This window comes from Phodopus roborovskii, unplaced genomic scaffold (genome assembly GCF_943737965.1).
Source record: "Phodopus roborovskii unplaced genomic scaffold, PHOROB, whole genome shotgun sequence".
Lineage (NCBI taxonomy): Eukaryota > Metazoa > Chordata > Mammalia > Rodentia > Cricetidae > Phodopus > Phodopus roborovskii.
In genome coordinates, this window is record NW_026125489.1 from 9,665,413 (window position 1) to 9,681,195 (window position 15,783).

General features: G+C 47.0%; 1 protein-coding gene and 1 pseudogene across 1 annotated transcript; both read left to right on the top strand.

The window, feature by feature from the left end:
- Positions 1 to 2,280: 2,280 nt before the first annotated feature.
- LOC127215733 (Y-box-binding protein 1-like) lies at positions 2,281 to 3,715 on the top strand (annotated as a pseudogene).
- Positions 3,716 to 13,427: 9,712 nt separating this feature from the next.
- Positions 13,428 to 15,355, top strand: Lrrc10 (leucine rich repeat containing 10). Its single transcript, XM_051176276.1, is given in 3 exon segments — positions 13,428 to 14,214; positions 14,216 to 14,376; positions 15,336 to 15,355. Coding segments are annotated over 3 exon segments (963 nt in total). The 5' UTR covers positions 13,428 to 13,432.
- Positions 15,356 to 15,783: the final 428 nt, after the last annotated feature.

Consider the following 15,783-nt stretch of genomic DNA (forward strand, 5'->3'; position numbering starts at 1 on the left):
GAGACTGGCACTAGGGGACTGGGTTCAACTCCTTCCAATGGCTCTCTATAGAGCAAGGACACCCCAGGGCCCCATGGACCAACACCATTCGAAATCCTATATGGGGGGCCACCTCCAGCCATTACATTTTTTGATTCAGGTATCTGCTTATGCCAATACCACAACCCCACAACTGCAAGCAGTTCAGGAGCAGATTTGGAGGTCTTGGCTGCTGTCTATTGAGAAAAAATACCATCGGCCAAGTCTCACCCCCTCTAGATCAGGGATGGGGGTCTACGTGCTAAGACACCAACCCAAGACATTGGAGCTCCGCTGAAAGGGGCCTTACACCGTGTTCCTGACCATCCCAACCGCCCTAAAAGTTGACGGGATTGCTGCCTGGCTACACGCCTCACATATTAAGCCAGCCCTACCTTAGGAGCAGAATCATGGCAGCTTCAATGCACCCAAAACCCACACAAGATTCTCAAACAAACCATTTTAATGACTTTCATGCTCTTAAGCAGTAACATCCCTAAGCTTCTGTGCAGCTCCTAACCCCCATGCTCCTTATGTGACTACCTGGCAGGTTAGGAATCCTGAGACAGGAGGAATTATAAACCAGACCTCCTCAGGGATGTCCTAAGAGATTTAACAGGGAACAAGAAGAAATCCCCTTGAATTAGTTTACCACAGGACCCGGCAATCCCCCTCTTAGGTATATACCCAAATGATCCATAGCCATGCAACAAAGACATGTGCTCAACTATGTTCATAGCAGCACTATTAGTAATAGCAAGAACCTGGAAGCAACCTAGATGCCTCTCAATTGAAGAATGGATAAAGAAGACTTGGCACATCTAACAATGGAATACTACTCTGCAGGAAAAAATAATGCTATCTTGAAATTCGCAGGCAAGTGGATGGCATTTGAAGAAACCATCCTGAATGAGGTAACCCCGTCACAAAAAGAGGAGCATGGTATGTATTCACTCACATATATTTAATGACAAAACCATATTTTCTGGATACGTATCTACAAATCCAGCCCTACAGAAAAGTATTGAAAGGAAAACACCAACCCAAGGAAGGTAACTACACCCACAAACATGTAGGCAACAGATAATCTAACTACACCAGAAACCAAGGGGCAGGACAAATATTTTCACAATGCCACTGCCAACAACAAATCTAAAACAAACAAGCATCTACAACCAATGGTCCTTACTCACCCTCAACATTAATGGCCTTAACCCACCTATAAAAAGGCACAGGCTAACAGAATGGATACGAAGACAGAATCCATCCTTCTGCTGCATACAAGAAACACATCTAAGCTTCAAAGATAGACATTACTTCAGGGTAAAGGGTTGGGAAAAGATCTTCCAATCAAATGGAACCAAGAAGCAAGCAGGTGTGGCTATCCTAATATCTAACAAGTTAGACTTCAAACCAAAATTAATCAAAAGAGATGAAGACCGTCATTTCGTATTCATAGCAGGAGAAATCCATCAACACAACACAAAGTCTCAGTTCTAAACATCTATGCCCCAAATACAAAGGCACCCACATTCCTAAAAGGAACACTACTAAAACTCAAAGCTCACATAAAACCTCACACACTTAGTGGGAGACTTCAACACACCACACTCAACACTAGACAGGACCACAAATCAGAAACTCAACAAAGAAACAAAAGGACTAACAGAAGTTATGTCTCAACTGGGGTTAACAGACACCTATAGAACATTCCATCCAAACACAAAAGAATATACCTTCTTCTCTGCTCCACATGGAACCTTCTCTAAAATCGACCACATACTAGGAGACATAACAAACCTCAACAGATACAAAAAAAAAAAAAAAAAAATTGGAATAGTCTCCTGTATCTTATCAGACCACCATGCTTTAAAATTGGAATTCAACAACAACACAAATCGCAGAAAACCTGCAAATTCATGGAAACTGAACAATGTGCAATTGCACCACTCCTGGGTCAAAGAAGAAATAAAGAAAGAAATTAAAGACTTTCTAATATTCAACGAGAATGAGGACACAACATACCCGAACTTATGGGACACCTTGAAAGCAGTGCTACGAGGGAAGTTCATTGCACTAAGTGCCCATATGAAGAAAACAGAGGATAGTCACATAAGAGAATTAACAGCCCAACTGAAAACCTTAGAACAAGAAGCAAACTCACCCCGGAGGACCTCGTAGACGCCAGGAAATAATCAACTTGAGGGCTGAAATCAACAAAATAGAAACCAGGAAAACAATACAAAAAAATCAATGCAGAGTTCGATCGGTAGCAGGAGCGGAGAGCGGACCCCAGAGAGCCCTGAGAGCCCCACCGCCGCCGCCGGCCTAGTCACCATCACACCCCGGGAGGAGCCCCAGCCTTCGCCGCCGGCCCCAGTCACCACCACCGCAACCATGAGCAGCGAGGCAGAGACCCAGCAGCGGCCCCCACCGCCGCCCTCAGCGCCGCCGACACCAAGCCGGGCTCCACCAGCAGCGGCGCGGGTAGTGGCGGCCCGGGTGGCCTCACATCGGCGGCGCCCGCCGGCGGGGACATCGCAACGAAGGTTTTGGGAACAGTAAAATGGTTTAATGTAAGGAACGGATACGGTTTCATCAACAGGAATGACACCAAGGAAGACGTATTTGTACACCAGACTGCCATAAAGAAGAATAACCCCAGGAAGTACCTTCGCAGTGTAGGAGATGGAGAGACTGTGGAGTTTGATGTTGTTGAAGGAGAAAAGGGTGCGGAGGCAGCAAATGTTACAGGCCCTGGTGGAGTTCCAGTTCAAGGCAGTAATTACGCAGCAGACCGTAACCATTATAGACGCTATCCACGTCGTAGGACATCCACGCAGTTACCAGCAAAATTGCCAGAATAGTGAGAGTGGGGAAAAGAAGGAGGAATCAGAAAGCTCCAGAAGGTCAAGCCCAACAACGCCGGCCCTATCGCAGGGGAAGGTTCCCACCTCACTACTGGCGGAGACCCTGTGGGCGTCGACCACGGTATTCCAACCCTCCTGTGCAAGGAGAAGTGATGGAGGGTGCTGACAACCAGGGCGCAGGAGAGCAAGGTAGACCAGTAAGACAGAATATGTATCGGGGTTACAGACCACGATTCCGCAGGGGCCCTCCTCGCCAAAGACAGCCTAGAGAGGATGCCAATGGAGAGGACTAGGAAAATCGAGGAGATGAGACCCAGGGTCAGCAGCCACCCCAACGTCGGTATCGTGGCAACTTCAATTACCGACGCAGACGCCCAGAGAACCCTAAACCACAAGACGGCAAAGAGACAAACGCAGCCGATCCACCAGCTGAGAATTCGTCCGCTCCTGAGGCTGAGCAGGGCGGGGCTGAGTAAATGCCGGCTTACCATCTCTACCATCATCCGGTTTGGTCATCCAACGAGAAGAAATGAATATGAAATTCCAGCAATAAGAAATGAACAAAGATTGGAGCTGAAGACCTTAAGTGCTTGCTTTTTGCCCGTTGACCAGATACACTAGAACTACCTGCATTATCTATGCAGCATGGGGTTTTTATTATTTTTACCTAAAGATGTCTCTTTTTGGTAATGACAAAGTGTTTTTAAAAAAAAAAGTCTGGTTTTTCTCAATACACCTTTAATGGTTTTTAAATTGTTTCATATCTGGTCAAGTTGAGATTTTTAAGAACTTCATTTTTAATTTGTAATAAAAAGTTTACAACTTGATTTTTTCAAGAAAAAAGTCAAAAAAAAAATCAATGCAACAGAGTTGGTTTTTTGAGAAAGTCAACAAGATAGACAAACCTTTATCCAAACTAACGAAAAAGCAGAGAGAGAACATGCAAATTAACAAAATCAGAAACGAAAAGGGGAACATAACAACGGACACAGAGGAAATCCAGACAATTTTCAGGTCATACTTTGAAAACCTGTATTCCACAAAAATTGAAAATTCAAAGGAAATGGACAAATTTCTGGATAACTATCACTTACCAAACTAAATCAAGAACAGACAAACAACTTAAATAGACCTATAACCCGCAATGAAATAGAAGCAGTCATTGAAAGCCTTCCAACCAAAATAAGCCCAGGACCAGATGGCTTGAGTACAGAATTCTAACAGAAATTCAAGGAAGAGCTAATACCAATACTCCTCAAACTGTTCCACACAATAGAAACAGAAGGGTCATTGCCAAACTCTTTTTACGAGGCCACAATAACCTTGGTACCCAAGCCTCACAAAGACACAACTAAGAAAGAAAACTACAGACCGATACCCCTGATGAACATCGATGCAAAAATACTCAATAAAATACTGACAAACCGAATTCAAGAATACATCAGAGAAATCATCCACCATGACCAAGTAGGCTTCATCCCTGGATTGCAGGGATGGTTTAACATACGAAAATCTATCAACGTGATCCACCATATAAACAAACTGAAAAAGAAAAACCATATGATCATCTCCCTAGATTCTGAAAAAGCCTTGGACAAAATTCAACACCCTTTCATGATAAAAGGGTCTTGGAGAGATCAGGGATAGCAGGAACATACCTAAACATAAGAAGAGCAATATACAGCAAACCAACTGCCAATATCAAACTGAATGGAGAGAAACTTAAGGTGATTCCTCTAAAATCAGGAATAAGACAAGGCTGCCCTCTCTCTCCATATCTCTTTAATATCATACTTGAAGTTCTAGCTAAAGCTATAAGACAACAAAAGGAGATCAAGGGCATCCAAATTGGATGAAGTCAAACTGTCTCTATTTGCACATGATATGATAGTTTACATAAGCTATCCAATAAACTCTACCAGGGAACACCTAAAGCTGATAAACACCTTCAGCAAACTAGCAGGATACAAGATAAACTCAAAACAATCAGTAGCTCTACTTTATCCAGGCGACAAAGGGGCTGAGAAAGAAATCAGAGAAACATCACCCTTTCCAATAGCCACAAACAACATAAAGTATCTTGGGGTAACGCTTACCAAACAAGTGAAAGACCTATATAATAAGAACTTTGTGGCTCTAAAGAAAGAAATTAAAGAAGATACCAGAAAATGGAAAGATCTCCTACGCTCTTGAATAGGTAGGATAAACATAGTAAAAATGACAATCTTGGCAAAAGCAACCTACAGATTCAATGCAATCCCCATTAAAATCCCAGCACAATTCTTCACCGACCTTGAAAGGATAACATCAACTTTATATGGAAAAACAAAAGACCCAGGATAGCCAAAACAACTCTATTCAATAAAAGAACTTCAGGAGGCATCACCATTCCTGACTTTAAGCTCTACTACAGAGCTATAGTTCTGAAAACAGCCTGGTATTGGCACAAAAATAGACAGACCAATGGAATCGAATTAAAAATCCTGATATTAGCCCACACACCTATGAACACCTGATTTTCGACAAAACAGCTAAAATTATACAATGGGGCGAGGACAGCATCTTCAACAAATGGTGCTGGCACAATTGGATGAGGGTGTGTAGAAGACTGCAGATAGACCCATGTCTGTCGCCATGCACAAAACTCAAGTCCAAATGGATCAAAGACTCAACATCAGTCCAGCCACATTGAACCTTTAGAAGAGAAAGTAGGAGGTACCCTTGAACAAATTGGTATAGGAGACCGTTTCCTGAACATAACTCCAGGGGCACAGACACTGAGAGCAACAATCAATAAATGGGACCTCTTCAAACTTAGAAGCTTCTGTAAGGCAAAGGACACAGCGGAAAAGACCAAACGGCAGCCCACATCCTGGGAAAAGATTTCACCAGTCCTATATCTCACAAAGGGCTGATCTCCAAAATATACAAAGAACTCAAGAAACTAGTCAACAAAACACCAAACAACCCTATTAAAAAATGGGGTACTGAAGAGAGAATTCTCAATAGAGGAAATCAAAAAGGAAGAAAGATACTGAAGAAAATGCTCAACATCCTTAGCTATCAGGGAAATGCAAAGCAAAACAACTTTGAGATACCATCTTACTCCTGCCAGAATGGCTAAAATTAGAAACACCAATGACAGCTTATGCTGGAGAGGATGTGGAGAAAGGGAACACTTCTCCACTGCTGGTGGGAGTGCAAACTCATACAGCCATTTTGGAGATCAGTATGGTGGTTCCTCAGGAAAATGGGACTTGGTTTACTACAGGACCCAGCAATCCCACTCTTAGGCATATACCCAAATGATCCATAGCCATGCAACAAAAACATCTGCTCAACTATGTTCATAGCAGCATTATTTGTAATAGCAAGAACCTAGATGCCCCTCAATTGAAGAATGGTTAATGAAGATGTGGCACATCTACACAATGGAATACTACTCTGCAGAAAAAAATAATGGAATCTTGAAATTCGCAGGCAAGTGGATGGCACTTCAAGAAATCATCCTGAATGAGGTAACCCCATCACAAAAAGAGGAACATGGTATGTACTCGCTCATATATGGATTTTAGACCTAGAGCAAAGGATGACCAGCCTATAGGATAGATACAAGGTGTATTGTAAGAGATTCACATTAAAGTCCCTCACAGAAGGGGAAGGGACAAGTCTCCCAGAGCACAGGGGAAGTGGGGAGGGGGCAGTGAATGGAGAGAGAAGTAGGAGAAAGAGAGGGGGAGGAGAGGAAACCTGTGCGACTAGGAAGATTGAGTCAGGGAAGGAATAGAAGTTAGCAGAGAGAGAGAGAGAGAGAGAGAGAGAGAGAGAGAGAGAGAACATAAAAGAGGGAGCCAATATTGGTTTGAAGAGAAAACTGAACCCAAAGAAAGGTCTACAGACCTACAAGACTGCCGCCAACTAACAATTTGAGCATCCATGGAAAAGCTACCATAAATGCCTTTCTCGGTTAGTGAGATCAACAACTAACTTATCCATGGAGCCGTCATCTAATACCTGTTGGAAACAGGAGCAAACACCCATACATAAACACTGAGTTGAACTAGAACCCAGATGCAGATGGAGAGGACAAGACCAGGCTGCAGAAACACATAGATACAGCTGACCTGAACAAGGAGGAGCTAACGGGCCCCCAGACGGATAGCTGGGAAGCCAGCATGGGACTGACTCAGGTCCCCCTGAATATGGGTCTCAGCCAGAAGGTCGGAGCAGCCTAAGGGACCTCAGACAGTGGAGCCAGGATGTATCCCTGGTGCACAAAAGGACCTTGCGAATACATCCCCCATGGAGGGATAACTGCCTTAATCTAGAGACAGGAGAGAAGCCCTAGTCCCTACTTCACATGACTTGTCAGATTTACATGACCCCACCTGGATAGCATTGCCCTACATGTGGAATGGGGGGAGGGGAGGGGAGGGGGGTCAGGGTGCACGGGAGGGGGGAGAGTAAATCCCCTCGCCTCACTACCGTAAGTCTCCACAGTCCTGCGGCCCATGCTTACCTTTGGGCCCTGTACCCACCGATACCAGTCCCTCAAGCAACGAGAGGGACCTTAAGCTTCAAGATTAAAACCTTACAAAAAGAAATGGGGGATGAAAGATTGTAGTTTGCAGAGCAAGGATGTGGGGAAAAAATAATTCTTGCAGGCGGAATAGAAAATCATAAAGAATGGACATGGACATGGGAGGGGAGAACAGAAGTTACGAGAACAAGAAAGTTCCTATGCTGATGGGGCTAGTGGTTGTATGCTAGGCTGATCTTGTTAAACAGGGCTAGTGACAGCCAAGAGAAGGCCAGAGTATGAAAAAAGTTTCTCACAGGTCTTGGCCCACAACGAGGTAATAGGCCCCCAACCCTGGAACAAAAGATTCCAGATGAGCAGCCCCGTCTGGGTCACTCCTGGCCAACGGACAGTCTGGGGACTTTCCAAGGCATTCTATGGTTTTTCCCTTGAATAAGAACAGGTCAGACCTGGGTGACCTCTCAAATATGAGATCATACTTTGTAATCAATCTCCTTGTGCCCCATGCATGTATGCTGATTGTAGTCTTTCTCTATAAAAAGGAGCCTGAACCATTTGAGGGATGTGCAGCTTTCCCCAAGATTGCTGTCACCCGAGTGCACTTGTTCAATAAACACCTCTTGCTTGTTGCAGCTCCTGGTTTTGATGTTTGTCCCATAGGGCTCTCCTACTGGCCCATCAGGACCCCAGAATTAGGGTCCAACAGCTCATTGAGCTCTTTATTTGTGATCTTTAAACTGATATACATTTATCCCGAGTGAGTTGTGCTTCTAATAGCTATTACAGTTATGGCACTAATGTGATTGGATTCTTTTAGTCTTAACATCATGAACCTCCCTTTCAAGACCTCTTAACACTGCACGACTGTTTAGAAAACCACTCATGCCCCGGCTCTGGGGAACAGCATACGTTCCATCTTAATTAAGCCTGCTTTAGTAAACCGGTCACAGTAGGTCCCCTAGATAAGGAAGACAAATCATGGTGCAGGATCAGAAGCCAAGGGAGGAGGAGGAGAGGGGCACCCCAGGCCAGCCCTGGAGGCACTGTGGATCTCTCTGGCTGTCAGCACACAACTCATATTACTCACTTTGTGACTCAAATCGTGGGACTGGAAAATATCCACTCCCTGTGACTGAATCTGAAAACTCAGCTCCAGCCATCCTTTTCGGCTAGGGTGGAGCAATGAATACCAACCTTCCCTCCCGCCCAGACTCAGCTGACAGGAATAAGCAAGGGGCCTGATGAAGCGAAAACAAAGTCTGTTCTGCAGAAGAGACAGCCCAGGGCCTGGGCAGCAGCCAGTGCCACCGGGTGACAACACACAAATAAGCAGTCAGACTATGCACAGAGCAAGGGACTTAACGCCGAGCCAGCCACCTTCACTCGGGGGCTGGTGTAAAGGTGCTGAACAGAAGTCCTGTGTACTGGAGCACAGACTACAGGCAAGGCGCTCCACCTTCCCACCCTGATAGATTCCCTGCCAGGACGGGGCCCCCAGTGAGATGGGGGTCCTGTTGTTTGTCCCCAGGACCCTGTAGCATTAGTGCTGGGTAAGTATGAGATACCATTGCAAAGGCACAGGTTCTTCTTACCGGGAGTGGTGTGAAACACTCATCTGTGTAGGGATTTTATAAGCACTGGGCACTGTGCTTAGCACTTGGGTGCTCAGGAAATAACAGCCGGCGGCCATCTTCCTATTGCTATCTTTTCTCGGGACCGTGGGGACGAGCTGCCTCATGACCATTTGTGGTCACCACTGAGTAAGCTAAATATAGAGCAAAGGGGAGCACTTGTGGAGAGATGACGTGTTATAATAACACAAACATCGAGGAGAGGGCATGATAAGAGCTCTTGGCCTTTCTAAGTCTAGCAGCGCCACAGCCACCAGCTTTGGCCATAACCCTGTGAGTAGGAAATGAGTGGTGACAGGTTCCCCAAGCCACCCCGTAGAATCACTGCGAGGGCGCTCCTGACCTGCGCCTGTTACACTGACGGTGGTGGAGGAGGCTCACAGGTGATCTGGGAGGCCACCCCACAAGCCCACAGCTCTTTCTAAACAGGCAAGCTGCTGGGCTGGGTTCTTTGTTTTCTGGATTCATTTTAATTATGATTATTATCATTATTATTTTAAATAGGCTCACACCCTGCAGACCAAGCTGGCTGGAAACTCATTATGTAGTCTGGGTTGCCTTTAAGTTTACAGCAATTCTGCCTCAACCTCCTAAAGACAGGTGTGAACCATCATGCCCAACCAAGCTTTAGTTTTAATATATGCTCTTAAAAACCAAAATCAGGCTGGGCGGTGGTGGCTCTCCCCTTCAATCCCAGCACTCAGGAGGAGGCAGAGGCAGGCTGATCTCTGAGTTCAGGATCAGCCTGGTCTTACAAGAGCTAATTCCAGGACAGGCTCCAAAGCTACAGAGAAACCCTGTCTTGAATCCCCCCCCACTTCTCACCCCCCCACCCCGCAAAAAAAAAGGAAAAATCACACAGCACTTAAGGGTGTAAATGGGGGAATTTAGCATCTCTATATCATCCTAAACCTCCAGGGAGATTTCTTACAATCACGATCACTCAAGAGCAACATTTACTCACACACAAGGACGGATGCATGAGTTTTCACAGCTGGAAGTCCCAGGAATTGTTCTCAATCTTGCTTGTTTCCTACCCAGCTTCCTCCTAAGCACCTTTCCAAATCAATTCATATAGATTTGTTTGTTTTTAGTAGTTACCTAAATATAATGAGGTCATATAACAAGATCTCGATGGCGTGGTTAATCACTGGGTTGTTGAGTGAGTCATAGGGTTATGGGAAGGGGACCGTTCTGTTCCCAGAATTTAAGTGCAGCTTTACCATGTGGCTTCCACATACTTGCTGGCTTCTGGTCACCCCAGGTGACAACGTGAGGCCAGTGGATGGGGAAGAGAGTATGGAGGAAGGTGAGGAGCCTGCTTCCTGTTTTACAACCAAAAGCAGTGGCAGGGAGACATTAAACACTTCTGCCTCATTTCTCTAGTACACAGGGTTTTTAATAGTGTGTGTGTGCGCGCGCGAGAGCGCGCGCACACGCTCACATGAGTTCACACATACACAAGGGTGTGTAGGTTCCCACAGAGGCCAAGAGTGTGCTGGATCCCCCAGGGCTGGACTTAAAGGCAGTTGGAACCCTGGACACGAGGGCTGGCACGGAACTAACTGGCATGCCCCCCTCAAAAGGGCAGCGGGTGCTCTTAACCTTTGAGACAGCTCTCCAAGCCCTAGTGGTCAGAACTCAAAAGCGCTCTATACTGGCTGGTGTGTGTCAACTTGACCCAAGCTAGAGTCATCAGGGAGGAAGGAGCCTCAGCTGAGGAACCGCCTCCGTGAGGTCCAGCTGTAAGGCATTTTCTCAATTAATTACCTAAATGGAGGTAGGCTGAGCAAGCCACGTGAAGCAAGCCAGTGAGCAGCCGTCTCCACGGCCCCTGCATGAGCTCCTGCCTCCAGGGTCCTGCCCTGATTTTCTTCAATAATGAACAGCAAGGTTTCTAAGTCAAATAAGCCCCTTTCTCCCCAAATTGTACATTTTGCATTGTTACTTGAGCAGCTTGCTCCTTTCCATTATAGATCTTTAATTGCGTTAACACTAATAACCACAAGACAGGGTCTATACTAGGCTGTTCTGACATTTCCTCTGCCAATGGAATTAATCAAAAACTCAATTTAGCTGTAGGCAGACTTTTCAGGCAAGGGCAATAGGCAGCCATACTCTTCATCAATTCAATGCCATACCAAAATACCGCAAGAATGATTTCTAGGCAACATAATAGAATTCTTCTCCTCCAAAACCTCTTAAGCCAAGTTACTGGTCACCCACAGTTCATCAAATCACTCGGCAGCACTGTCCTCTGCCTCCCTTCTAGTGTGACCCATCAAGTAGCACTTAATGTGTTCAATTACCTTTCTATCCATATCACTCCATACTCCAAACAAAACCGGGGTCAGACACATCACCCCGCCCCTGGTACCAATTTCTGTCTTAGGGTTTCTGCTGCTGTGAAGAGACCCCACGGCCATGGCAACTCTTATAAAGAAAAACGTTTAATTGGGTAGCTTACCGTTCAGAGGGTTAGTGGATCAGCATCAGGACAGGACGTGTCGGCGTGCAGACAGACACGGTGCTGGACAAGGAGCGGAGAGTCCTACACCTCGACCCACAGACAGCAGGAGCAACTAAGCTAGGCCCAGGTCCACAGAGACAGACTTCTTCCAACAAGCCCACACCTCCTCACAGTACCACCCCCTGCTGTGGATGTTTGGTACTCCTGGCTTTTTGGCTCTTTTGCCATCCAACTCCCACACGGAGGCTTAGTCTTAGTTATGAAAGCTCAAGCTTTAGCTTGGTTTGTTTCTCGCCAACTTTTCTTAACTTGAATTATCCCTCGCTGGGCTTTTATCTTTCTTCTGTAATCTCACTTTCCTCCTTACCCCATGGCTGGCTGGGCGGCTGGTCCCTGTGGTCCTCCTCGTCCTCGTTTCTCTATGTATCCTCTCTGCCTTCCAGCCCCGCCCATCCTCACTCCTGCCTCACTTTATTAGGACCATCAGGTGTTTTAGACAGGCAAAGAATCACAGCTTCACAGAGTTAAACAAATGCCGCACAAACACAAGTAATACACCTGAAAATAACGTTCTACCACAATTCCCTGTGAGTTTACAGGGGCCAATTACGTTCAAAGTAACACACCCAACATATGGTGACACATGCCTTTAATCCCAGCACTCAGCAGGCAGAGGCAGGCTGAGCTCTGAGTTCGAGGCCAGCCTGGTCCACAGAATGAGATCCAGGAACTACCTTAAACAGACATTACTGCAGAGGAGGTGCATTTGACAGGCATTTAGAAGCACCTGGCACATTGAACCTAAGGTTGCACTCTTATTAATCTGTGCTTTAGAAGGCTAGTCTGGTCTCCCTTTCCTTGTTCTCTGTTTCGGCTGGAGACAGACCCCAGGGCCTTGCTTTTGCTAGGCAAGCATTCTCCCATTGAGTGGGTTCTTGTTTGTTTTTTCGAGACAGGGTTTCTCTGTGTTGCCCTGGCTGTCCTGGAACTCACTCCCGTCGATGAGGCTGGCCTCAAACTCACAGAGATTCCCCCTGGCCTCTGCTTGTGGACTGCTGGAATTAAAGGCGGGTGCCATCATGGCTGGTTCCGAGGTACCTTTTTAAAGTACTGGAAGTCATTGCTTCCGATTACGTCCTGATCCAGGTTTGCTGGAGCTGGGGGGGGGGGGGACCTCCAAAGGATGAAGACCTTTGACTCAGCACTTTCAAGGATGTGTCCTGGAAGACTTAGCAGTGTGTTGTTGCTTTTTCCATGCTCGGGACTGAAACAGGACCTTGTTTGGGTTAGGTAAGCTCTCTGCTACTGAGCTATCAATCTCCCAGCCCTGGGGCCCTCACATCTGTATTTACACGGGTGTTTGCAGTGACCTATTACTCCAATATAAAGAACTGTTTAAATCACTGTACACGAATAAGGAGTACTATGCAAGTATTTAAAATAATTGTATATTTTATACCCGCAAGTATAAAATACTTCCACGATGTGATTATTTTTAATTCATGTGTAATTTAAAAAATTATCACTTGTAGCAAAAAGGAGAGAGGACTATGCATTCCAGTATTTACAGTTGTATCTGCAGAGTGGAAATACCGGTGTTTCTCGTTTTCTACTTTTCTACCTTTATCTCAGTATTTTCATTAGGGAAGAGTAGACAAAGGCGACCAGGGCGTAAGAGGTTAAAGCAAGTATGTGAGTTGAACAAGGCCTCCCAGACCCTGCCTGTCACCGGACACTCAAGTCGCTATCAAGAGCACTTTCCACTGTCAAAGTGACTGGCTTATGTCACAGAATCCCGGGTTATAAAGGGGAGGCACAAAGGACCCAGAGCAGTTAGCCGAGCCGGCTCCACTCCTTGGCAGGGTCGGTGGGCAGAGGGTGGCCGGGCGCCAGTGGGCTTCACATGGGGAACACCATCCGCGCCCTCGTGGCCTTAGTCCCCGCCGATCGCTGCCAGAGTTACGTGGTGGGAGACCTCAGGGAGATGCCGCTGGACCGGATGGTGGATCTGAGTGGGAGGCAGCTGCGCCGCTGCCCGCTGCGGGTGTGCGCCTTCACCGAGCTGGTAAAGCTCTACCTCAGCGACAACCACCTGCACAGTCTGCCTCCGGACCTGGCACGGCTGCAGAACCTGCAGATCCTGGCCTTGGATTTCAACAACTTCAAAGCTCTCCCCCAGGTGGTGTGTTCCTTGAAGCGGCTCTGCATCCTCTACCTGGGCAATAACAAACTCTGTGACCTCCCGGCTGAGCTCAGCCTGCTCCAGAACCTCCGTACCCTGTGGCTTGAGGCCAATTGCCTCACCCAGCTGCCCGATGTGGTGTGTGAGCTGAGCCTCCTTAAGACCCTGCATGCGGGCTCCAACGCCCTGCGGCTGCTGCCCGGCCAGCTCCGGTGCCTGCGCGAGCTCAGGACCATCTGGCTCTCAGGCAACCAGCTGGCCGACTTCCCCCCAGTGCTGCTTCGCATGCCCCTCCTGGAGGTGATCGACGTGGATCGGAACAGTATCCGCCACTTCCCCAGCCTGGCCCACCTGACTAACCTGAAGCTGGTTATCTATGACCACAATCCTTGCAGAAATGCCCCCAAGGTGGGCAAAGGTGTGCGCCGTGTTGGGAGATGGGCAGATGAGACCCCAGAGCCTGAGCCCAGAAAAGCTAGGCGATACGCACTGGCCCAGGAAGACTCGAGAGCCACCTGCGCCCCTCCCACTTCCCAGCTCCTCAGTAGCTTCGGTTGTAGCCAGTCAACGAGGGCCCCACAGGTCTGAAGACACCTCATTAGCGTGGACCGGAGTGCGGGCTCATCCCAGGGCCGATGCAGAGCCAGGGGAGGGGAGGGGCCCGGGTAAAGGACTATTGAAAAGAAAAGCTCTTCCTAGCGCAAGGTGTGAGCGCCTGTCACTCCTGAAGCAGCTTCTTCAAATAAGCTATTTGAAACACTGGCGAGTGGAGGGTCTTTGGCTCCCTCCATTATGCAGAAAGGGCAGGACCTGAGGCCGGTGAGTGCTTCAAATATGGCATTTGTTAAAATAAAAATTATCAGATGCTCAGGTGGTCTGTCTCTTACCCCCCCCCAATCTCTTTCTTTACCATGAACAGTATCATTGTACGGTTCCTAATTTGGACCCTGGAAAGGGGCCTCTACTGAGTCAATCTTGATTTGAAGCTGCTATTACAGAGCCCTCACTTCCCAGCACCCACTGGAAAGACCACAGAGAGCCTAGGGCCTCTCCCACCTTCACGGGGATGGTGGTTCCTCTGAGGTCTGACCTCGGGTCTCAAGTTTACTATCATCTGGAAAGCCAAGCCTTTCTTCCCAATGCAGCCCTGTGATTCCAGGCTGGTCTCCACAGCAAAAGAGCAAGCCATGCTTCCAGACTTCCAGAGTCATCTATTGAAAGTCAGTTCAGGGACAACAGCACTTGCAGTCCGAATGGGGGTCTGCCCTATGTGTAGACATGCTGGCCTTTTAGCACAGCTTGTCTGGGCTTTTTTCATAGGGTCTTTTGTAGTCAGTCTACAAACCTCTGTACTGGGGCATTATTTAGATATATAAATTGAGATTTTAATACAATATATAAACTCCAAATTGCGGTCAGCATATGATCTAATAATCACCTTTCCAAAAGACAAGGACACAAGATGTTATCCCAATCAGACAAACCACACTGAGCTTTTAGAGATTGGGGAGGATCTGACCTTCACAAGCACAGTTCTGAAATGACAGAACTCTTCCAGAAATACCGCTGGCCAAGTCAGAGGTCCCAGAGACTCTCATAACCCTGTCACCACCTTCCCATGCAGAGCAGGGCAGCCTAGCCTAGCCGTCAGACCACCAGGTGTCTTTAACCACGAAGTATGTCCACACCCACAGGGACAGCTATATTCTATTAATGAGACCACACTTCTACTAGATGCCTAGAAGGCAGGCTTCCTATAATAGTCCACCCTTATTCGGGGGTGATTGAAGCCACACTCAGCTGACAGTAAACACAATTTGCAAACAAGAATTTGTCTACCAAGCATCCGTTATAGCACTTTAGAGATTGCTTTGTGAGCAGTCTTCCCTCCAGATGAATGGGCCTACCTATCTATCTTCCCCAGCATGATCTGCAGCCTTGAGTTGAAGCTAACTAACCTCAGAGTTCTCACTGAGTATACTAACCGCTCTGCAGCCAACTTTAAATCACCAGCATTTGGACTGTAGCCAAATGGTTTCGGTCTAAATCAGGGAGCCTGCAACAGCCTCCCC